The following is a 23,517-nucleotide window of genomic DNA, read 5'->3' on the forward strand; positions in this document are numbered from 1 at the left end:
TCTGTGCAGGTGATCCTGATGGGCCTGGACTCCGCTGGGAAGTCGACTCTGCTGGCCCACCTGCTTACAGGACAGGTGAGTACACCTGGACCTGGTCTGGGTCCACCCTGAACCTGGTCTAGGGTTCAGGCTTTCTGAAATCAAAAGAACTGAAATGGAAATACAAGCAGTTTTTATGTAGACAGTCTGAGGGTCAGAGGGTCAGAGGGTCTGAGGGTCAGAGGGTCTGAGGGTCTGAGGGTCAGAGGGTCTAAGGGTCTGAGGGTCTGAGGGTCTGAGGGTCAGAGGGTCTAAGGGTCTGAGGGTCTGAGGGTCAGAGGGTCTGAGGGCCAGAAGGTCTAAGGGTCAGAGGGTCTGAAGGTCTGAGGGTCTAAGGGTCAGAGGGTCTGAGGGGCAGAGGGTCTGAGGGTTTTGGAGGACCAGTACATTTGGGGTCATTCAGCTCTGGATGGGGTTCAACACAAACCAGGTGGTCCACATCAAGTGGATCTGCTCAGCAGAACATCTAGGTGGTTCCAGGAATGAGGTCTGAGGTTCCGTCTGTAGGTGGTTGTAGGTCTGAGGTTCCGTCTGTAGATGGTTCCAGGTCTGAGGTTCCATCTGCAGATGGTTCTAGGTCTGAGGTTCCCTATTTGGTGGTTCTAGGTCTGAGGTTCCATCTGGTTCCACAGGTCATGGACACCTCCCCCACCATCGGCTTCAATGTTGGGAACCTGGACCTGGACAAGAAGACCAGTCTGACTGTGTGGGACGTAGGAGGACAGAAGAGCATGAGAACCAACTGGAGGTGGGTTCTATGGACACAGGTTCTACTGAGAACATCTGAAAGGTTCTGCTCTGTAGGGTTTTAATATTCTTCTTCTTCTTCTTCAGGTTCTACCTGGATGACTGTCAGGTTCTAGTCTTCAGGTTCTAAAGGTTCTTGTTCTTCTTCTTCAGGTTCTACCTGGATGACTGTCAGGTTCTAGTCTTCGTGGTGGACTCCTCTGATCATGCTCGGATGTCTGAGGCTCAAAAAGCTCTGAAGAAGATTCTGAGTGATGAGAAGTTAAGAGGAGTTCCATTGATGGTTCTAGCAAACAAGAAGGATCTGCCCAACAGCATGACCATCAGAGAGGTACAGGAACCGCTGAGCAGAACAGTCTGCACCAGTCTTTAGTAGTCCGTACTAGTCTGCACTAGTCTTCTTCCAGTCTTTAGTATCTGCACTAGTCTTCTTCCAGTCTTCAGTAGTCTGCAGTAGTCTGCACTGATCTTCTTCCAGTCTTTAGTATCTGCACTAGTCTTCTTCCAGTCTTTAGTAGTCTGCACTAGTCTACAGTAGTCTTCTTGCTGTCTTTAGTAGTCTGCACTAGTCTACACTAGTCTTCTTCCAGTCTTTAGTAGTCTGCACAAGTCTACAGTAGTCTTCTTCCAGTCTTTAGTAGTCTGCACTAGTCTGCAGTAGTCTTCCTCCCGTCTTCAGTAGTCTGCACTAGTCTGCAGTAGTCTGCACTAGTCTGCAGTAGTCTACAGTAGTCTTCTTCCAGTCTTTAGTAGTCTGCACTAGTCTGCAGTAGTCTTCTTCCAGTCTTCAGTAGTCTGTAGTAGTCTGCACTAGTCTGCAGTAGTCTTCTTCCAGTCTTCTGTAGTCTGCAGTAGTCTTCTTCCAGTCTTTAGTAGTCTGCACTAGTCTGCAGTAGTCTGCACTAGTCTGCAGTAGTCTTCTTCCAGTCTTTAGTAGTCTGCACTAGTCTGCAGTAGTCTTCTTCCAGTCTTCAGTAGTCTGCACTAGTCTGCAGTAGTCTTCTTCCAGTCTTTAGTAGTCTGCACTAGTCTGCAGTAGTCTTCTTCCAGTCTTCAGTAGTCTGCACTAGTCTGCAGTAGTCTTCTTCCAGTCTTTAGTAGTCCCTACTAGTCTGCAGTAGTCTTCTTCCAGTATTTAGTAGTCTGCACTAGTCTGCAGTAGTCTTCTTCCAGTCTTCAGTAGTCTGCAGTAGTCTGCAGTAGTCTTCTTCCAGTCTTTAGTAGTCTGCACTAGTCTGCAGTAGTCTTCTTCCAGTCTTCAGTAATCTGCACTAGTCTGCACTAGTCTTCTTCCAGTCTTCAGTAATCTGCACTAGTCTGCACTGATCTTCTTCCAGTCTTTAGTAGTCTGCACTAGTCTACAGTAGTCTTCTTCCAGTCTTTAGTAGTCTGCACTAGTCTACACTAGTCTTCTTCCAGTCTTTAGTAGTCTGCACTAGTCTACAGTAGTCTTCTTCCAGTCTTTAGTAGTCTGCACTAGTCTGCAGTAGTCTTCCTCCAGTCTTCAGTAGTCTGCACTAGTCTGCAGTAGTCTGCACTAGTCTGCACTAGTCTTCTTCCAGTCTTCAGTAGTCTGCACTAGTCTGCAGTAGTCTGCACTAGTCTGCAGTAGTCTACAGTAGTCTTCTTCCAGTCTTTAGTAGTCTGCACTAGTCTGCAGTAGTCTTCTTCCAGTCTTCAGTAGTCTGCACTAGTCTGCACTAGTCTGCAGTACTCTTCTTCCAGTCTTCAGTAGTCTGCACTAGTCTGCAGTAGTCTTCTTCCAGTCTTCAGTAGTCTGTAGTAGTCTGCACTAGTCTGCAGTAGTCTTCTTCCAGTCTTCAGTAGTCTGCAGTAGTCTTCTTCCAGTCTTTAGTAAACTGCACTAGTCTGCAGTAGTCTGCAGTAGTCTGTAGTAGTCTTCTTCCAGTCTTCAGTAGTCTGCAGTAGTCTTCTTCCAGTTTTTAGTAGTCTGCACTAGTCTGCACTAGTCTGCAGTAGTCTTCTTCCACTCTTCAGTTGTCTGCAGTAGTCTGCAGTAGTCTTCTTCCAGTCTTTAGTAGTCTGCACTAGTCTGCAGTAGTCTTCTTCCAGTCTTCAGTAGTCTGCACTAGTCTGCAGTAGTCTTCTTCCAGTCTTTAGTAGTCTGCACTAGTCTGCAGTAGTCTTCTTCCAGTCTTCAGTAGTCTGCACTAGTCTGCAGTAGTCTTCTTCCAGTCTTTAGTAGTCTGCACTAGTCTGCAGTAGTCTTCTTCCAGTCTTTAGTAGTCTGCACTAGTCTGCAGTAGTCTTCTTCCAGTCTTTAGTAGTCTGCACTAGTCTGCAGTAGTCTTCTTCCAGTCTTCAGTAGTCTGCAGTAGTCTGCAGTAGTCTTCTTCCAGTCTTTAGTAGTCTGCACTAGTCTGCAGTAGTCTTCTTCCAGTCTTCAGTAGTCTGCACTAGTCTGCAGTAGTCTGCACTAGTCTGCACTAGTCTTCTTCCAGTCTTTAGTAGTCTGCACTAGTCTGCAGTAGTCTTCTTCCAGTCTTCAGTAGTCTGCACTAGTCTGCAGTAGTCTTCTTCCAGTCTTTAGTAGTCTGCACTAGTCTGCAGTAGTCTTCTTCCAGTCTTCAGTAGTCTGCACTAGTCTGCAGTAGTCTTCTTCCAGTCTTTAGTAGTCCCTACTAGTCTGCAGTAGTCTTCTTCCAGTATTTAGTAGTCTGCACTAGTCTGCAGTAGTCTTCTTCCAGTCTTCAGTAGTCTGCAGTAGTCTGCAGTAGTCTTCTTCCAGTCTTTAGTAGTCTGCACTAGTCTGCAGTAGTCTTCTTCCAGTCTTCAGTAATCTGCACTAGTCTGCACTAGTCTTCTTCCAGTCTTCAGTAATCTGCACTAGTCTGCACTGATCTTCTTCCAGTCTTTAGTAGTCTGCACTAGTGTACAGTAGTCTTCTTCCAGTCTTTAGTAGTCTGCACTAGTCTACACTAGTCTTCTTCCAGTCTTTAGTAGTCTGCACTAGTCTACAGTAGTCTTCTTCCAGTCTTTAGTAGTCTGCACTAGTCTGCAGTAGTCTTCCTCCAGTCTTCAGTAGTCTGCACTAGTCTGCAGTAGTCTGCACTAGTCTGCACTAGTCTTCTTCCAGTCTTCAGTAGTCTGCACTAGTCTGCAGTAGTCTGCACTAGTCTGCAGTAGTCTACAGTAGTCTTCTTCCAGTCTTTACTAGTCTGCACTAGTCTGCAGTAGTCTTCTTCCAGTCTTCAGTAGTCTGCACTAGTCTGCACTAGTCTGCAGTAGTCTTCTTCCAGTCTTCAGTAGTCTGCACTAGTCTGCAGTAGTCTTCTTCCAGTCTTCAGTAGTCTGTAGTAGTCTGCACTAGTCTGCAGTAGTCTTCTTCCAGTCTTCAGTAGTCTGCAGTAGTCTTCTTCCAGTCTTTAGTAGTCTGCACTAGTCTGCAGTAGTCTGCAGTAGTCTGTAGTAGTCTTCTTCCAGTCTTCAGTAGTCTGCAGTAGTCTGCAGTAGTCTTCTTCCAGTCTTTAGTAGTCTGCACTAGTCTGCACTAGTCTGCAGTAGTCTTCTTCCACTCTTCAGTTGTCTGCAGTAGTCTGCAGTAGTCTTCTTCCAGTCTTTAGTAGTCTGCACTAGTCTGCAGTAGTCTTCTTCCAGTCTTCAGTAGTCTGCACTAGTCTGCAGTAGTCTTCTTCCAGTCTTTAGTAGTCTGCACTAGTCTGCAGTAGTCTTCTTCCAGTCTTCAGTAGTCTGCACTAGTCTGCAGTAGTCTTCTTCCAGTCTTTAGTAGTCTGCACTAGTCTGCAGTAGTCTTCTTCCAGTCTTTAGTAGTCTGCACTAGTCTGCAGTAGTCTTCTTCCAGTCTTTAGTAGTCTGCACTAGTCTGCAGTAGTCTTCTTCCAGTCTTCAGTAGTCTGCAGTAGTCTGCAGTAGTCTTCTTCCAGTCTTTAGTAGTCTGCACTAGTCTGCAGTAGTCTTCTTCCAGTCTTCAGTAGTCTGCACTAGTCTGCAGTAGTCTTCTTCCAGTCTTTAGTAGTCTGCACTAGTCTGCAGTAGTCTTCTTACAGTCTTTAGTAGTCTGCACTAGTCTGCAGTAGTCTTCTTCCAGTCTTCAGTAGTCTGCAGTAGAAGATTTCAGCTTGGGTGATGGACCAGTCCACCTCTGAGACCTGGACCAGTCCACCTCAGAGCTCAGCCTCTGCTTCCTCCATGGAAGATGTGACAGAGGGATTCAGGAGCTCCTCCCAGTATTCCTTCCACCGTCCAACCACACCCCCAGTGGAGGTCAGCTCCTCCCACTTCCACTGGAAACAGTGTTGGTGGTGCACTGCTTCACCTCCTGAGGTGCCCATAGTCCTCCTCTACGGCCTCCTCAAACTCCACCCAGACCCAAGGTCTCTCCTCCGCCCCTCAGGCTGCGGCGCACCTGTCCTGTCAATACCCATCAGCTGACTCTGGAGTCCCACAAGCCAACAAGGCTCCTTCAGACTCCACCAGACTCCTTCAGACTCCTTCAGATTCCTTCAGACTCCTTCAGACTCCTTCAGACTCCATCAGACTCCACCTGACTCCTTCAGACTCCATCAGACTCCTTCAGACTCCTTCAGACTCCATCAGACTCCTTCAGACTCCACCAGGCTCCCTCAGACTCATCAGACTCCTTCAGACTCCTTCAGACTCCATCAGACTCCACCTGACTCCTTCAGACTCCTTCAGACTCCATCAGACTCCTTCAGACTCCATCAGACACCTTCAGACTCCTTCAGACTCCTTCAGACTCCATCAGACTCATCAGACTCCATCAGACTCCTTCAGACTCCATCAGACTCCTTTAGACTCCATCAGACTCCTCCAGACTCCTTCAGACTCCATCAGACTCCTTCAGACTCATCAGACTCCATCAGACTCCTTCAGACTCATCAGACTCCTTCAGACTCATCAGACTCCTTCAGACTCCTTCAGACTCATCAGACTCCTTCAGACTCATCAGACTCCTTCAGACTCATCAGACTCCATCAGACTCCTTCAGACTCCATCAGACTCATCAGACTCCATCAGACTCCTTCAGACTCATCAGACTCCTTTAGACTCATCAAACTCCTTCAGACTCCTTCAGACTCATCAGACTCCATCAGACTCATCAGACTCCATCAGACTCCATCAGACTCCTTCAGACTCCATCAGACTCATCAGACTCCATCAGACTCCTTCAGACTCATCAGACTCCTTCAGACTCCTTCAGACTCATCAGACTCCATCAGACTCATCAGACTCCATCAGACTCCTTCAGACTCATCAGACTCCTTCAGACTCCTTCAGACTCATCAGACTCCTTCAGACTCCATCAGACTCCTTCAGACTCATCAGACTCCTTCAGACTCCATCAGACTCCTTCAGACTCCATCAGACTCCATCAGTCTCCTTCAGACTCCACCAGGCTCCCTCAGGCTCATCAGACTCCTTCAGACTCCTTCAGACTCCATCAGACTCCACCTGACTCCTTCAGACTCCTTCAGACTCCATCAGACTCCTTCAGACTCCATCAGACACCTTCAGACTCCTTCAGACTCCATCAGACTCCTTCAGACTCATCAGACTCGTCAGACTCCTTCAGACTCCATCAGACTCCTTCAGACTCCATCAGACTCCTTTAGACTCCATCAGACTCCTCCAGACTCCTTCAGACTCCATCAGACTCCTTCAGACTCATCAGACTCCATCAGACTCCTTCAGACTCATCAGACTCCATCAGACTCCTTCAGACTCAATCAGACTCCTTCAGACTCATCAGACTCCTTCAGACTCCATCAGACTCCTTCAGACTCATCAGACTCCTTCAGACTCATCAGACTCCATCAGACTCATCAGACTCCTTCAGACTCCATCAGACTCATCAGACTCCTTCAGACTCATCAGACTCCATCAGACTCCTTCAGACTCATCAGACTCCATCAGACTCATCAGACTCCATCAGACTCCTTCAGACTCATCAGACTCCTTCAGACTCCTTCAGACTCATCAGACTCCTTCAGACTCCATCAGACTCCTTCAGACTCATCAGACTCCTTCAGACTCATCAGACTCATCAGACTCCTTCAGACTCCATCAGACTCCTTCAGACTCATCAGACTCCTTCAGACTCATCAGACTCCTTCAGACTTATCAGACTCCATCAGACTCCTTCAGACTCCATCAGACTCATCAGACTCCATCAGACTCCTTCAGACTCATCAGACTCCTTCAGACTCATCAGACTCCTTCAGACTCCTTCAGACTCATCAGACTCCATCAGACTCATCAGACTCATCGGACTCCATCAGACTCCATCAGACTCCATCAGACTCCATCAGACTCCTTCAGACTCATCAGACTCCTTCAGACTCATCAGACTCGTCAGACTCCTTCAGACTCCTTCAGACTCATCAGACTCATCAGACTCCTTCAGACTCATCAGACTCATCAGACTCCTTCAGACTCCTTCAGACTCATCAGACTCATCAGACTCCTTCAGACTCATCAGACTCATCAGACTCCATCAGACTCATCAGACTCATCAGACTCCATCAGACTCATCAGACTCCATCAGACTCCTTCAGACTCCATCAGACTCATCAGACTCCATCAGACTCCTTCAGACTCATCAGACTCCTTCAGACTCCTTCAGACTCATTAGACTCCATCAGACTCATCAGACTCCATCAGACTCCTTCAGACTCATCAGACTCCATCAGACTCATCAGACTCCATCAGACTCCTTCAGACTCATCAGACTCCTTCAGACTCCTTCAGACTCATCAGACTCCTTCAGACTCCATCAGACTCCTTCAGACTCATCAGACTCCTTCAGACTCATCAGACTCCTTCAGACTCATCAGACTCCATCAGACTCCTTCAGACTCCATCAGACTCCTTCAGACTCCATCAGACTCATCAGACTCCATCAGACTCCTTCAGACTCACAGACTCCTTCAGACTCATCAGACTCCTTCAGACTCCTTCAGACTCATCAGACTCCATCAGACTCATCAGACTCCATCAGACTCCATCAGACTCCTTCAGACTCCATCAGACTCATCAGACTCCATCAGACTCCTTCAGACTCATCAGACTCATCAGACTCCTTCAGACTCATCAGACTCCATCAGACTCATCAGACTCCATCAGACTCCTTCAGACTCATCAGACTCCTTCAGACTCCTTCAGACTCATCAGACTCCTTCAGACTCCATCAGACTCCTTCAGACTCATCAGACTCCTTCAGACTCATCAGACTCCTTCAGACTCATCAGACTCCATCAGACTCATCAGACTCCTTCAGACTCCATCAGACTCATCAGACTCCTTCAGACTCATCAGACTCCATCAGACTCCTTCAGACTCATCAGACTCCATCAGACTCATCAGACTCCATCAGACTCCTTCAGACTCATCAGACTCCTTCAGACTCCTTCAGACTCATCAGACTCCTTCAGACTCCATCAGACTCCTTCAGACTCATCAGACTCCTTCAGACTCATCAGACTCATCAGACTCCTTCAGACTCCATCAGACTCCTTCAGACTCATCAGACTCCTTCAGACTCATCAGACTCCTTCAGACTCATCAGACTCCATCAGACTCCTTCAGACTCCATCAGACTCATCAGACTCCATCAGACTCCTTCAGACTCACAGACTCCTTCAGACTCATCAGACTCCTTCAGACTCCTTCAGACTCATCAGACTCCATCAGACTCATCAGACTCCATCAGACTCCATCAGACTCCTTCAGACTCCATCAGACTCATCAGACTCCATCAGACTCCTTCAGACTCATCAGACTCATCAGACTCCTTCAGACTCATCAGACTCCATCAGACTCATCAGACTCCATCAGACTCCTTCAGACTCATCAGACTCCTTCAGACTCCTTCAGACTCATCAGACTCCTTCAGACTCCATCAGACTCCTTCAGACTCATCAGACTCCTTCAGACTCATCAGACTCCTTCAGACTCATCAGACTCCATCAGACTCATCAGACTCCTTCAGACTCCATCAGACTCATCAGACTCCTTCAGACTCATCAGACTCCATCAGACTCCTTCAGACTCATCAGACTCCATCAGACTCATCAGACTCCATCAGACTCCTTCAGACTCATCAGACTCCTTCAGACTCCTTCAGACTCATCAGACTCCTTCAGACTCCATCAGACTCCTTCAGACTCATCAGACTCCTTCAGACTCATCAGACTCATCAGACTCCTTCAGACTCCATCAGACTCCTTCAGACTCATCAGACTCCTTCAGACTCATCAGACTCCTTCAGACTCATCAGACTCCATCAGACTCCTTCAGACTCCATCAGACTCATCAGACTCCATCAGACTCCTTCAGACTCATCAGACTCCTTCAGACTCATCAGACTCCTTCAGACTCATCAGACTCCATCAGACTCATCAGACTCATCGGACTCCATCAGACTCCATCAGACTCCATCAGACTCCATCAGACTCCTTCAGACTCATCAGACTCCTTCAGACTCATCAGACTCGTCAGACTCCTTCAGACTCCTTCAGACTCATCAGACTCATCAGACTCCTTCAGACTCATCAGACTCATCAGACTCCTTCAGACTCCTTCAGACTCATCAGACTCATCAGACTCCTTCAGACTCATCAGACTCATCAGACTCCATCAGACTCATCAGACTCATCAGACTCCATCAGACTCATCAGACTCCATCAGACTCCTTCAGACTCCATCAGACTCATCAGACTCCATCAGACTCCTTCAGACTCATCAGACTCCTTCAGACTCCTTCAGACTCATTAGACTCCATCAGACTCATCAGACTCCATCAGACTCCTTCAGACTCATCAGACTCCATCAGACTCATCAGACTCCATCAGACTCCTTCAGACTCATCAGACTCCTTCAGACTCATCAGACTCCATCAGACTCCTTCAGACTCCATCAGACTCCTTCAGACTCCATCAGACTCATCAGACTCCATCAGACTCCTTCAGACTCACAGACTCCTTCAGACTCATCAGACTCCTTCAGACTCCTTCAGACTCATCAGACTCCATCAGACTCATCAGACTCCATCAGACTCCATCAGACTCCTTCAGACTCCATCAGACTCATCAGACTCCATCAGACTCCTTCAGACTCATCAGACTCATCAGACTCCTTCAGACTCATCAGACTCCATCAGACTCATCAGACTCCATCAGACTCCTTCAGACTCATCAGACTCCTTCAGACTCCTTCAGACTCATCAGACTCCTTCAGACTCCATCAGACTCCTTCAGACTCATCAGACTCCTTCAGACTCCATCAGACTCCTTCAGACTCCTTCAGACTCATCAGACTCCATCAGACTCCTTCGGACTCCACCAGGCTCCCTCAGGCTCATCAGACTCCTTCAGACTCCTTCAGACTCCACCTGACTCCTTCAGACTCCTTCAGACTCCATCAGACTCCTTCAGACTCCATCAGACACCTTCAGACTCCATCAGACTCCTTCAGACTCCATCAGACTCCTTTAGACTCCATCAGACTCCTCCAGACTCCTTCAGACTCCATCAGACTCCTTCAGACTCATCAGACTCCATCAGACTCCTTCAGACTCATCAGACTCCTTCAGACTCCTTCAGACTCCATCAGACTTCTTCAGACTCATCAGACTCCTTCAGACTCCATCAGACTCCTTCAGACTCATCAGACTCCTTCAGACTCATCAGACTCCATCAGACTCATCAGACTCCATCAGACTCATCAGACTCCATCAGACTCCTTCAGACTCCATCAGACTCATCAGACTCCTTCAGACTCATCAGACTCCATCAGACTCCTTCAGACTCATCAGACTCCATCAGACTCATCAGACTCCATCAGACTCCTTCAGACTCATCAGACTCCTTCAGACTCCTTCAGACTCATCAGACTCCTTCAGACTCCATCAGACTCATCAGACTCCTTCAGACTCATCAGACTCATCAGACTCCTTCAGACTCCATCAGACTCCTTCAGACTCATCAGACTCCTTCAGACTCATCAGACTCCTTCAGACTCATCAGACTCCATCAGACTCCTTCAGACTCCATCAGACTCATCAGACTCCATCAGACTCCTTCAGACTCATCAGACTCCTTCAGACTCATCAGACTCCTTCAGACTCCTTCAGACTCATCAGACTCCATCAGACTCATCAGACTCATCGGACTCCATCAGACTCCATCAGACTCCATCAGACTCCATCAGACTCCTTCAGACTCATCAGACTCCTTCAGACTCATCAGACTCGTCAGACTCCTTCAGACTCCTTCAGACTCATCAGACTCATCAGACTCCTTCAGACTCATCAGACTCATCAGACTCCTTCAGACTCCTTCAGACTCATCAGACTCATCAGACTCCATCAGACTCATCAGACTCATCAGACTCCATCAGACTCATCAGACTCCATCAGACTCCTTCAGACTCCATCAGACTCATCAGACTCCATCAGACTCCTTCAGACTCATCAGACTCCTTCAGACTCCTTCAGACTCATCAGACTCCATCAGACTCCTTCGGACTCCACCAGGCTCCCTCAGGCTCATCAGACTCCTTCAGACTCCTTCAGACTCCACCTGACTCCTTCAGACTCCTTCAGACTCCATCAGACTCCTTCAGACTCCATCAGACACCTTCAGACTCCATCAGACTCCTTCAGACTCCATCAGACTCCTTTAGACTCCATCAGACTCCTCCAGACTCCTTCAGACTCCATCAGACTCCTTCAGACTCATCAGACTCCTTCAGACTCATCAGACTCCTTCAGACTCATCAGACTCCATCAGACTCCTTCAGACTCCATCAGACTCATCAGACTCCATCAGACTCCTTCAGACTCATCAGACTCCTTCAGACTCATCAGACTCCTTCAGACTCCTTCAGACTCATCAGACTCCATCAGACTCATCAGACTCATCGGACTCCATCAGACTCCATCAGACTCCTTCAGACTCATCAGACTCGTCAGACTCCTTCAGACTCCTTCAGACTCATCAGACTCATCAGACTCCTTCAGACTCATCAGACTCATCAGACTCCTTCAGACTCCTTCAGACTCATCAGACTCATCAGACTCCTTCAGACTCATCAGACTCATCAGACTCCATCAGACTCATCAGACTCATCAGACTCCATCAGACTCATCAGACTCCATCAGACTCCTTCAGACTCCATCAGACTCATCAGACTCCATCAGACTCCTTCAGACTCATCAGACTCCTTCAGACTCCTTCAGACTCATTAGACTCCATCAGACTCATCAGACTCCATCAGACTCCTTCAGACTCATCAGACTCCATCAGACTCATCAGACTCCATCAGACTCCTTCAGACTCATCAGACTCCTTCAGACTCCTTCAGACTCATCAGACTCCTTCAGACTCCATCAGACTCATCAGACTCCTTCAGACTCATCAGACTCATCAGACTCCTTCAGACTCCATCAGACTCCTTCAGACTCATCAGACTCCTTCAGACTCATCAGACTCCTTCAGACTCATCAGACTCCATCAGACTCCTTCAGACTCCATCAGACTCATCAGACTCCATCAGACTCCTTCAGACTCATCAGACTCCTTCAGACTCATCAGACTCCTTCAGACTCCATCAGACTCCTTCAGACTCCATCAGACTCATAAGACTCCTTCAGACTCATCAGACTCCATCAGACTCCTTCAGACTCATCAGACTCCATCAGACTCATCAGACTCCATCAGACTCCTTCAGACTCATCAGACTCCTTCAGACTCCTTCAGACTCATCAGACTCCTTCAGACTCCATCAGACTCCTTCAGACTCATCAGACTCCTTCAGACTCATCAGACTCCATCAGACTCCTTCAGACTCCATCAGACTCCTTCAGACTCCATCAGACTCATCAGACTCCATCAGACTCCTTCAGACTCCATCAGACTCCTTCAGACTCATCAGACTCCTTCAGACTCATCAGACTCCATCAGACTCCTTCAGACTCCATCAGACTCATCAGACTCCATCAGACTCCTTCAGACTCATCAGACTCCTTCAGACTCATCAGACTCCTTCAGACTCCTTCAGACTCATCAGACTCCATCAGACTAATCAGACTCATCGGACTCCATCACACTCCATCAGACTCCATCAGACTCCTTCAGACTCATCAGACTCCTTCAGACTCATCAGACTCGTCAGACTCCTTCAGACTCCTTCAGACTCATCAGACTCATCAGACTCCTTCAGACTCATCAGACTCATCAGACTCCTTCAGACTCCTTCAGACTCATCAGACTCATCAGACTCCTTCAGACTCATCAGACTCATCAGACTCCATCAGACTCATCAGACTCATCAGACTCCATCAGACTCATCAGACTCCATCAGACTCCTTCAGACTCCATCAGACTCATCAGACTCCATCAGACTCCTTCAGACTCATCAGACTCCTTCAGACTCCTTCAGACTCATTAGACTCCATCAGACTCATCAGACTCCATCAGACTCCTTCAGACTCATCAGAATCCATCAGACTCATCAGACTCCATCAGACTCCTTCAGACTCATCAGACTCCTTCAGACTCCTTCAGACTCATCAGACTCCTTCAGACTCCATCAGACTCCTTCAGACTCATCAGACTCCTTCAGACTCATCAGACTCCTTCAGACTCATCAGACTCCATCAGACTCCTTCAGACTCCATCAGACTCCTTCAGACTCCATCAGACTCATCAGACTCCATCAGACTCCTTCAGACTCATCAGACTCCTTCAGACTCATCAGACTCCTTCAGACTCCTTCAGACTCATCAGACTCCATCAGACTCATCAGACTCCATCAGACTCCATCAGACTCCTTCAGACTCCATCAGACTCATCAGACTCCATCAGACTCCTTCAGACTCATCAGACTCATCAGACTCCTTCAGACTCATCAGACTCCATCAGACTCATCAGACTCCATCAGACTCCTTCAGACTCATCAGACTCCTTCAGACTCCTTCAGACTCATCAGACTCCTTCAGACTCCATCAGACTCCTTCAGACTCATCAGACTCCTTCAGACTCCATCAGACTCCTTCAGACTCCTTCAGACTCATCAGACTCCATCAGACTCCTTCAGACTCCACCAGGCTCCCTCAGGCTCATCAGACTCCTTCAGACTCCTTCAGACTCCACCTGACTCCTTCAGACTCCTTCAGACTCACTCAGACTCCTTCAGACTCCATCAGACACCTTCAGACTCCATCAGACTCCTTCAGACTCCATCAGACTCCTTTAGACTCCTTTAGACTCCATCAGACTCCTCCAGACTCCTTCAGACTCCATCAGACTCCTTCAGACTCATCAGACTCCATCAGACTCCTTCAGACTCATCAGACTCCTTCAGACTCCTTCAGACTCCATCAGACTCCTTCAGACTCATCAGACTCCTTCAGACTCATCAGATTCCTTCAGACTCATCAGACTCCATCAGACTCATCAGACTCCATCAGACTCCTTCAGACTCCATCAGACTCATCAGACTCCTTCAGACTCATCAGACTCCATCAGACTCCTTCAGACTCATCAGACTCCATCAGACTCATCAGACTCCATCAGACTCCTTCAGACTCATCAGACTCCTTCAGACTCCTTCAGACTCATCAGACTCCTTCAGACTCCATCAGACTCATCAGACTCCTTCAGACTCATCAGACTCATCAGACTCCTTCAGACTCCATCAGACTCCTTCAGACTCATCAGACTCCTTCAGACTCATCAGACTCCATCAGACTCCTTCAGACTCCATCAGACTCATCAGACTCCATCAGACTCCTTCAGACTCATCAGACTCCTTCAGACTCATCAGACTCCTTCAGACTCCTTCAGACTCATCAGACTCCATCAGACTCATCAGACTCATCGGACTCCATCAGACTCCATCAGACTCCATCAGACTCCTTCAGACTCATCAGACTCCTTCAGACTCATCAGACTCGTCAGACTCCTTCAGACTCCTTCAGACTCATCAGACTCATCAGACTCCTTCAGACTCATCAGACTCATCAGACTCCTTCAGACTCCTTCAGACTCATCAGACTCATCAGACTCCATCAGACTCATCAGACTCATCAGACTCCATCAGACTCATCAGACTCCATCAGACTCCTTCAGACTCCATCAGACTCATCAGACTCCATCAGACTCCTTCAGACTCATCAGACTCCTTCAGACTCCTTCAGACTCATCAGACTCCATCAGACTCATCAGACTCCATCAGACTCCTTCAGACTCATCAGACTCCATCAGACTCATCAGACTCCATCAGACTCCTTCAGACTCCTTCAGACTCATCAGACTCCACCTGACTCCTTCAGACTCCTTCAGACTCCATCAGACTCCTTCAGACTCCATCAGACACCTTCAGACTCCTTCAGACTCCTTCAGACTCCATCAGACTCCTTCAGACTCATCAGACTCGTCAGACTCCTTCAGACTCCATCAGACTCCTTCAGACTCCATCAGACTCCTTTAGACTCCATCAGACTCCTCCAGACTCCTTCAGACTCCATCAGACTCCTTCAGACTCATCAGACTCCATCAGACTCCTTCAGACTCATCAGACTCCTTCAGACTCATCAGACTCCTTCAGACTCCATCAGACTCATCAGACTCCTTCAGACTCCATCAGACTCCTTCAGACTCATCAGACTCCATCAGACTCATCAGACTCCATCAGACTCCTTCAGACTCCATCAGACTCATCAGACTCCTTCAGACTCATCAGACTCCATCAGACTCCTTCAGACTCATCAGACTCCTTCAGACTCATCAGACTCCTTCAGACTCATCAGACTCGTCAGACTCCTTCAGACTCCTTCAGACTCATCAGACTCATCAGACTCCTTCAGACTCATCAGACTCATCAGACTCCTTCAGACTCCTTCAGACTCATCAGACTCATCAGACTCCTTCAGACTCATCAGACTCATCAGACTCCATCAGACTCATCAGACTCATCAGACTCCATCAGACTCATCAGACTCCATCAGACTCCTTCAGACTCCATCAGACTCATCAGACTCCATCAGACTCCTTCAGACTCATCAGACTCCTTCAGACTCCTTCAGACTCATTAGACTCCATCAGACTCATCAGACTCCATCAGACTCCTTCAGACTCATCAGACTCCATCAGACTCATCAGACTCCATCAGACTCCTTCAGACTCATCAGACTCCTTCAGACTCCTTCAGACTCATCAGACTCCTTCAGACTCCATCAGACTCCTTCAGACTCATCAGACTCCTTCAGACTCATCAGACTCCTTCAGACTCATCAGACTCCATCAGACTCCTTCAGACTCCATCAGACTCCTTCAGACTCCATCAGACTCATCAGACTCCATCAGACTCCTTCAGACTCATCAGACTCCTTCAGACTCATCAGACTCCTTAAGACTCCTTCAGACTCATCAGACTCCATCAGACTCCTCAGACTCCATCAGACTCCATCAGACTCCTTCAGACTCCATCAGACTCATCAGACTCCATCAGACTCCTTCAGACTCATCAGACTCATCAGACTCCTTCAGACTCATCAGACTCCATCAGACTCATCAGACTCCATCAGACTCCTTCAGACTCATCAGACTCCTTCAGACTCCTTCAGACTCATCAGACTCCTTCAGACTCCATCAGACTCCTTCAGACTCATCAGACTCCTTCAGACTCCATCAGACTCCTTCAGACTCATCAGACTCCATCAGACTCCTTCAGACTCCACCAGGCTCCCTCAGGCTCATCAGACTCCTTCAGACTCCTTCAGACTCCACCTGACTCCTTCAGACTCCTTCAGACTCCATCAGACTCCTTCAGACTCCATCAGACACCTTCAGACTCCATCAGACTCCTTCAGACTCCATCAGACTCCTTTAGACTCCATCAGACTCCTCCAGACTCCTTCAGACTCCATCAGACTCCTTCAGACTCATCAGACTCCATCAGACTCCTTCAGACTCATCAGACTCCTTCAGACTCCTTCAGACTCCATCAGACTCCTTCAGACTCATCAGACTCCTTCAGACTCCATCAGACTCCTTCAGACTCATCAGACTCCTTCAGACTCATCAGACTCCATCAGACTCCTTCAGACTCATCAGACTCCATCAGACTCATCAGACTCCATCAGACTCCTTCAGACTCATCAGACTCCTTCAGACTCCTTCAGACTCATCAGACTCCTTCAGACTCATCAGACTCATCAGACTCCTTCAGACTCCATCAGACTCCTTCAGACTCATCAGACTCCTTCAGACTCATCAGACTCCTTCAGACTCATCAGACTCCATCAGACTCCTTCAGACTCCATCAGACTCCATCAGACTCCTTCAGACTCATCAGACTCCTTCAGACTCATCAGATTCCTTCAGACTCCTTCAGACTCATCAGACTCCATCAGACTCATTAGACTCATCGGACTCCATCAGACTCCATCAGACTCCATCAGACTCCATCAGACTCCTTCAGACTCATCAGACTCCTTCAGACTCATCAGACTCCTTCAGACTCCATCAGACTCCTTCAGACTCCATCAGACACCTTCAGACTCCTTCAGACTCCTTCAGACTCCATCAGACTCCTTCAGACTCATCAGACTCGTCAGACTCCTTCAGACTCCATCAGACTCCTTCAGACTCCATCAGACTCCTTTAGACTCCATCAGACTCCTCCAGACTCCTTCAGACTCCATCAGACTCCTTCAGACTCATCAGACTCCATCAGACTCCTTCAGACTCATCAGACTCCTTCAGACTCATCAGACTCCTTCAGACTCCATCAGACTCATCAGACTCCTTCAGACTCCATCAGACTCCTTCAGACTCATCAGACTCCATCAGACTCATCAGACTCCATCAGACTCCTTCAGACTCCATCAGACTCATCAGACTCCTTCAGACTCATCAGACTCCATCAGACTCCTTCAGACTCATCAGACTCCTTCAGACTCATCAGACTCCTTCAGACTCATCAGACTCGTCAGAATCCACCTGACTCCTTCAGACTCCTTCAGACTCCATCAGACTCCTTCAGACTCCATCAGACACCTTCAGACTCCTTCAGACTCCATCAGACTCCTTCAGACTCATCAGACTCGTCAGACTCCTTCAGACTCCATCAGACTCCTTCAGACTCCATCAGACTCCTTTAGACTCCATCAGACTCCTCCAGACTCCTTCAGACTCCATCAGACTCCTTCAGACTCATCAGACTCCATCAGACTCCTTCAGACTCATCAGACTCCTTCAGACTCATAAGACTCCTTCAAACTCCATCAGACTCATCAGACTCCTTCAGACTCCATCAGACTCCTTCAGACTCATCAGACTCCATCAGACTCATCAGACTCCATCAGACTCCTTCAGACTCCATCAGACTCATCAGACTCCTTCAGACTCATCAGACTCCATCAGACTCCTTCAGACTCATCAGACTCCATCAGACTCATAAGACTCCATCAGACTCCTTCAGACTCATCAGACTCCTTCAGACTCCTTCAGACTCATCAGACTCCTTCAGACTCCATCAGACTCCTTCAGACTCATCAGACTCCTTCAGACTCATCAGACTCCATCAGACTCCTTCAGACTCCATCAGACTCCTTCAGACTCCATCAGACTCATCAGACTCCATCAGACTCCTTCAGACTCATCAGACTCCTTCAGACTCATCAGACTCCTTCAGACTCCTTCAGACTCATCAGACTCCATCAGACTCATCAGACTCCATCAGACTCCATCAGACTCCTTCAGACTCCATCAGACTCCATCAGACTCCTTCAGACTCATCAGACTCCTTCAGACTCCTTCAGACTCATCAGACTCCATCAGACTCATCAGACTCCATCAGACTCCTTCAGACTCATCAGACTCCTTCAGACTCCATCAGACTCCTTCAGACTCCTTCAGACTCATCAGACTCCATCAGACTCCTTCAGACTCCACCAGGCTCCCTCAGGCTCATCAGACTCCTTCAGACTCCTTCAGACTCCATCAGACTCCACCTGACTCCTTCAGACTCCTTCAGACTCCATCAGACTCCTTCAGACTCCATCAGACACCTTCAGACTCCTTCAGACTCCATCAGACTCCTTCAGACTCCATCAGACTCCTTTAGACTCCATCAGACTCCTCCAGACTCCTTCAGACTCCATCAGACTCCTTCAGACTCATCAGACTCCATCAGACTCCTTCAGACTCATCAGACTCCTTCAGACTCCTTCAGACTCCATCAGACTCCTTCAGACTCATCAGACTCCTTCAGACTCCATCAGACACCTTCAGACTCCTTCAGACTCATCAGACTCGTCAGACTCCTTCAGACTCCATCAGACTCCTTCAGACTCCATCAGACTCCTTTAGACTCCATCAGACTCCTCCAGACTCCTTCAGACTCCATCAGACTCCTTCAGACTCATCAGACTCCATCAGACTCCTTCAGACTCATCAGACTCCTTCAGACTCCTTCAGACTCCATCAGACTCCTTCAGACTCATCAGACTCCTTCAGACTCCATCAGACTCCTTCAGACTCATCAGACTCCTTCAGACTCATCAGACTCCATCAGACTCATCAGACTCCATCAGACTCCTTCAGACTCCATCAGACTCATCAGACTCCTTCAGACTCATCAGACTCCATCAGACTCCTTCAGACTCATCAGACTCCATCAGACTCATCAGACTCCATCAGACTCCTTCAGACTCATCAGACTCCTTCAGACTCCTTCAGACTCATCAGACTCCTTCAGACTCCTTCAGACTCATCAGACTCCTTCAGACTCATCAGACTCATCAGACTCCTTCAGACTCCATCAGACTCCTTCAGACTCATCAGACTCCTTCAGACTCATCAGACTCCTTCAGACTCCTTCAGACTCCATCAGACTCATCAGACTCCATCAGACTCCTTCAGACTCATCAGACTCCATCAGACTCATCAGACTCATCGGACTCCATCAGACTCCATCAGACTCCATCAGACTCCTTCAGACTCATCAGACTCCTTCAGACTCATCAGACTCGTCAGACTCCTTCAGACTCCTTCAGACTCATCAGACTCATCAGACTCATCAGACTCCTTCAGACTCATCAGACTCATCAGACTCCTTCAGACTCCTTCAGACTCATCAGACTCATCAGACTCCTTCAGACTCATCAGACTCATCAGACTCCATCAGACTCATCAGACTCATCAGACTCCATCAGACTCCTTCAGACTCCATCAGACTCATCAGACTCCATCAGACTCCTTCAGACTCATCAGACTCCTTCAGACTCCTTCAGACTCATCAGACTCCATCAGACTCATCAGACTCCATCAGACTCCTTCAGACTCATCAGACTCCATCAGACTCATCAGACTCCATCAGACTCCTTCAGACTCCTTCAGACTCATCAGACTCATCAGACTCCTTCAGACTCATCAGACTCCTTCAGACTCATCAGACTCCATCAGACTCCTTCAGACTCATCAGACTCCTTCAGACTCATCAGACTCCTTCAGACTCATCAGACTCCATCAGACTCCTTCAGACTCCATCAGACTCATCAGACTCCATCAGACTCCTTCAGACTCATCAGACTCCATCAGACTCATCAGACTCATCGGACTCCATCAGACTCCATCAGACTCCATCAGACTCCTTCAGACTCATCAGACTCCTTCAGACTCATCAGACTCGTCAGACTCCTTCAGACTCCTTCAGACTCATCAGACTCATCAGACTCCTTCAGACTCATCAGACTCCATCAGACTCCTTCAGACTCATCAGACTCCATCAGACTCCTTCAGACTCCTCCTTCAGGTTGACACCATCCCTCCTTTCTGGGGTCTTTTCCTCTTTTCTTTTTTCTAGTCCCACACTCCTTCCTTCCTTCAGTCCAGTCCTGTTCTAATGCTGTTCCATCAGTATGGTTCCACAGTTCTGCACACACAGGGGGTGGAAGGAGTTCACAAACACTGGGACACCTGCAGGAATGGAACCAACAACTTTCCAGACTGGATCCCCCTCCACTGCTGCAGAACTGCTTTCACTTTCAACCCATGTCTGGTTCCACTCTGAAGAATTCTACATGGACATTATTGGTCAGTTTTCTGAAACCTGACCTTTTGACCTCTGTCAGTTCACTTTGAGCTGTGGACCATTTACAGCTGTTCACTAAACTGGGACAAACTGAGACAAACTGGAACAAACTTGGACAAACTGGAACAAACTGGGACAAACTGGAACAAACTGAGACAAACTGGGACAAACTGGAACAAACTGAGACAAACTGGAACAAACTGGAACAAACTGAGACAATCTGGGACAAACTGGGACAAACTGAGACAAACTGGGACAAACTGGAACAAACTGGGACAAACTGGAACAAACTGGAACAAACTGGGACAAACTGGAACAAACTGGAACAAACTGAGACAAACTGGAACAAACTGGAACAAACTGGAACAAACTGGAACAAACTGAGACAAACTGGAACAAACTGGAACAAACTGAGACAATCTGGGACAAACTGGGACAAACTGGAACAAACTGGAACAAACTGAGACAATCTGGGACAAACTGGGACAAACTGAGACAAACTGGGACAAACTGGAACAAACTGGAACAAACTGGAACAAACTGGGACAAACTGGAACAAACTGAGACAATCTGGGACAAACTGGGACAAACTGAGACAAACTGGAACAAACTGGAACAAACTGAGACAATCTGGGACAAACTGAGACAATCTGGGACAAACTGGAACAAACTGGGACAAACTGGAACAAACTGGGACAAACTGGGACAAACTGGGAAAAACTGGAACAAGCTGAGACAAACTGGAACAAACTGGAACAAACTGGGCTGGTCTAAAACTGTGGACAAGTAGTGTACATATTATGTTTGTTTGTTTGTTTGTTTTGTTAATTTGTGTTTGTTTGTTTGTTTGTTTATTTGTGCTTGTTTGTTTGTGTTTGTTTTGTTTATTTGTGGGGGTTTTTGTTTGTGTTTGTTTATTTGTGCTTGTTTGTTTGTTTATTTGTGCTTGTTTGTTTGTTTGTGTCTGTTTTGTTTATTTGTGCTTGTTTGTTTGTTTATTTTTTGTGCTTGTTTGTTTGTGTTTGTTGTGTTTATTTGTGCTTGTTTGTTTGTTTATTTGAGCTTGTTTGTTTGTTTGTACTTGTTTGTTTGTGTTTGTTTGTTTGTGTTTGTTTTATTTGAGCTTGTATGTTTGTTTGTTTATTTGTGCTTGTTTGTTTGTGTTTGTTTTGTTTATTTATGCTTGTTTGTGCTTGTTTGTTTGTGCTTGTTTGTTTGTGCTTGTTTGTTTGTGCTTGTTTGTTTGTTTGTTTGTTTGCGTTTGTTTATTTGTGCTTGTTTGTTTTGTTTGTTTGTGTTTGTTTGTTTGTTTGTTTGTGTGTGCTTGTTTATTTGTGCTTGTTTGTTTGTTTGTTTGTGCTTGTTTGTTTGTTTATTTTTTATGCTTGTTTGTTTGTGTTTGTTTTGTTTATTTGTGCTTGTTTGTTTGTTTGTTTGTGCTTGATTGTTTGTTTGTTTATTTGTGCTTGTGTGTTTGTGTTTGTTTATTTATGCTTGTTTGTACTTGTTTGTTTGTGCTTGTTTGTTTGTGCTTGTTTGTTTATTTGTGCTTGTTTGTGTTTGTTTTGTTTGTTTGTTTGTGTTTGTTATTTTGTGCTTGTTTGTTTGTTTATTTGTGCTTGTTTGTGTTTGTTTTGTTTGTTTGTGCTTGTTTATTTGTTTGTTTGTGTTTGTTTGTTTGTTTGTTTGTTTGTTTGTGTTTGTTTGTTTGTTTGTGTTTGCTTTGTTTGTTTGTGCTTGTTTGTTTGTTTATTTGTGCTTGTTTGTTTTTTTGTTTGCAGGTGTCCACTCTCCTGGACCTCCCTGGTCTTGTGGGTCGTCGGTGGCAGATCCAGGCCTGCAGTGCTCTACAGGGTCTGGGTCTAAACCAGGCCTTCACCTCCATCAACAAGATGATCAAGAAGAACTGAATCACATCCACCAAGACCAGATCTGCAGGTCCAGGTCCAGGGTCAAACCACCAAGACCAGATCTGCAGGTCCAGGTTCAGGGTCAGACCACCAAGACCAGATCTACAGGTCCAGGTCCAGGGTCAGACCACTGGACCTGGATTATTTAGGTCCAGGTTCAGGGTCAGACCACTGGACCTGGATTTTCGAGGTCTGACATAGACCTCTGGCCCTTAAAGGTCTGTACCTGCTGGGACCAGGACCAGGACCAGGACCAGGATGCTGATTGGACAGAAGCCCCGCCCCTCTTCCTGTCAGAAACACTGTCCACTCAGCAGGTTCCGCCCTTTAAAGGCTCCACCTTTTTCTTGTGTGTTTTGTGGTTTGTGGGTGTGGTTTGTCCTTCAGGGCTGCGGTAAAATCACGATCATTCGTGATCGTGTCAGATTTGGAGTTTTCGTGTCTGTTCTGTTAAACGTAGTCATGGTAAATTCTCGTTGTCATTAAATAAACGTGTGAAAAGAATCAAAATTTGTTTGTCTGTGACCAGTGACATGTGGTCTGTAATTGACCAGAAGCAGAGCACACAGAGCACCGAAACCAGCAAAATAAAACAGGAAGTGAACACAACCCCTCACCAAAATAAAACAGGAAGTGAACTAAAAAACTAACTCAACATAAATTGTTAACACCGCTGAGGCCGGTGCATCACTTTGGGTACGGTTACATGATGTGTTTTTTA

At 47.2% G+C, this 23,517-nt stretch overlaps 1 protein-coding gene across 1 annotated transcript in view; it reads left to right on the forward strand.

Moving 5' to 3' along the window:
* arl11 (ADP-ribosylation factor-like 11) overlaps positions 1–23,424 on the forward strand; it is a 23,788-nt gene extending 364 nt beyond the window's left edge. The window contains exons 2-5 of the mRNA XM_030130593.1: positions 10–75; positions 672–787; positions 940–1,117; positions 22,668–23,424. Of these exons, the coding sequence (XP_029986453.1) occupies positions 10–75; positions 672–787; positions 940–1,117; positions 22,668–22,796 (489 nt within the window). The 3' untranslated portion in view covers positions 22,797–23,424. The remainder of the gene's footprint in view (positions 1–9; positions 76–671; positions 788–939; positions 1,118–22,667) is intronic.
* The last annotated feature ends 93 nt before the right edge of the window (positions 23,425–23,517 follow it).

Source organism: Sphaeramia orbicularis, unplaced genomic scaffold, assembly GCF_902148855.1.
Source record: "Sphaeramia orbicularis unplaced genomic scaffold, fSphaOr1.1, whole genome shotgun sequence".
Taxonomy (NCBI): Eukaryota; Metazoa; Chordata; class Actinopteri; order Kurtiformes; family Apogonidae; genus Sphaeramia; species Sphaeramia orbicularis.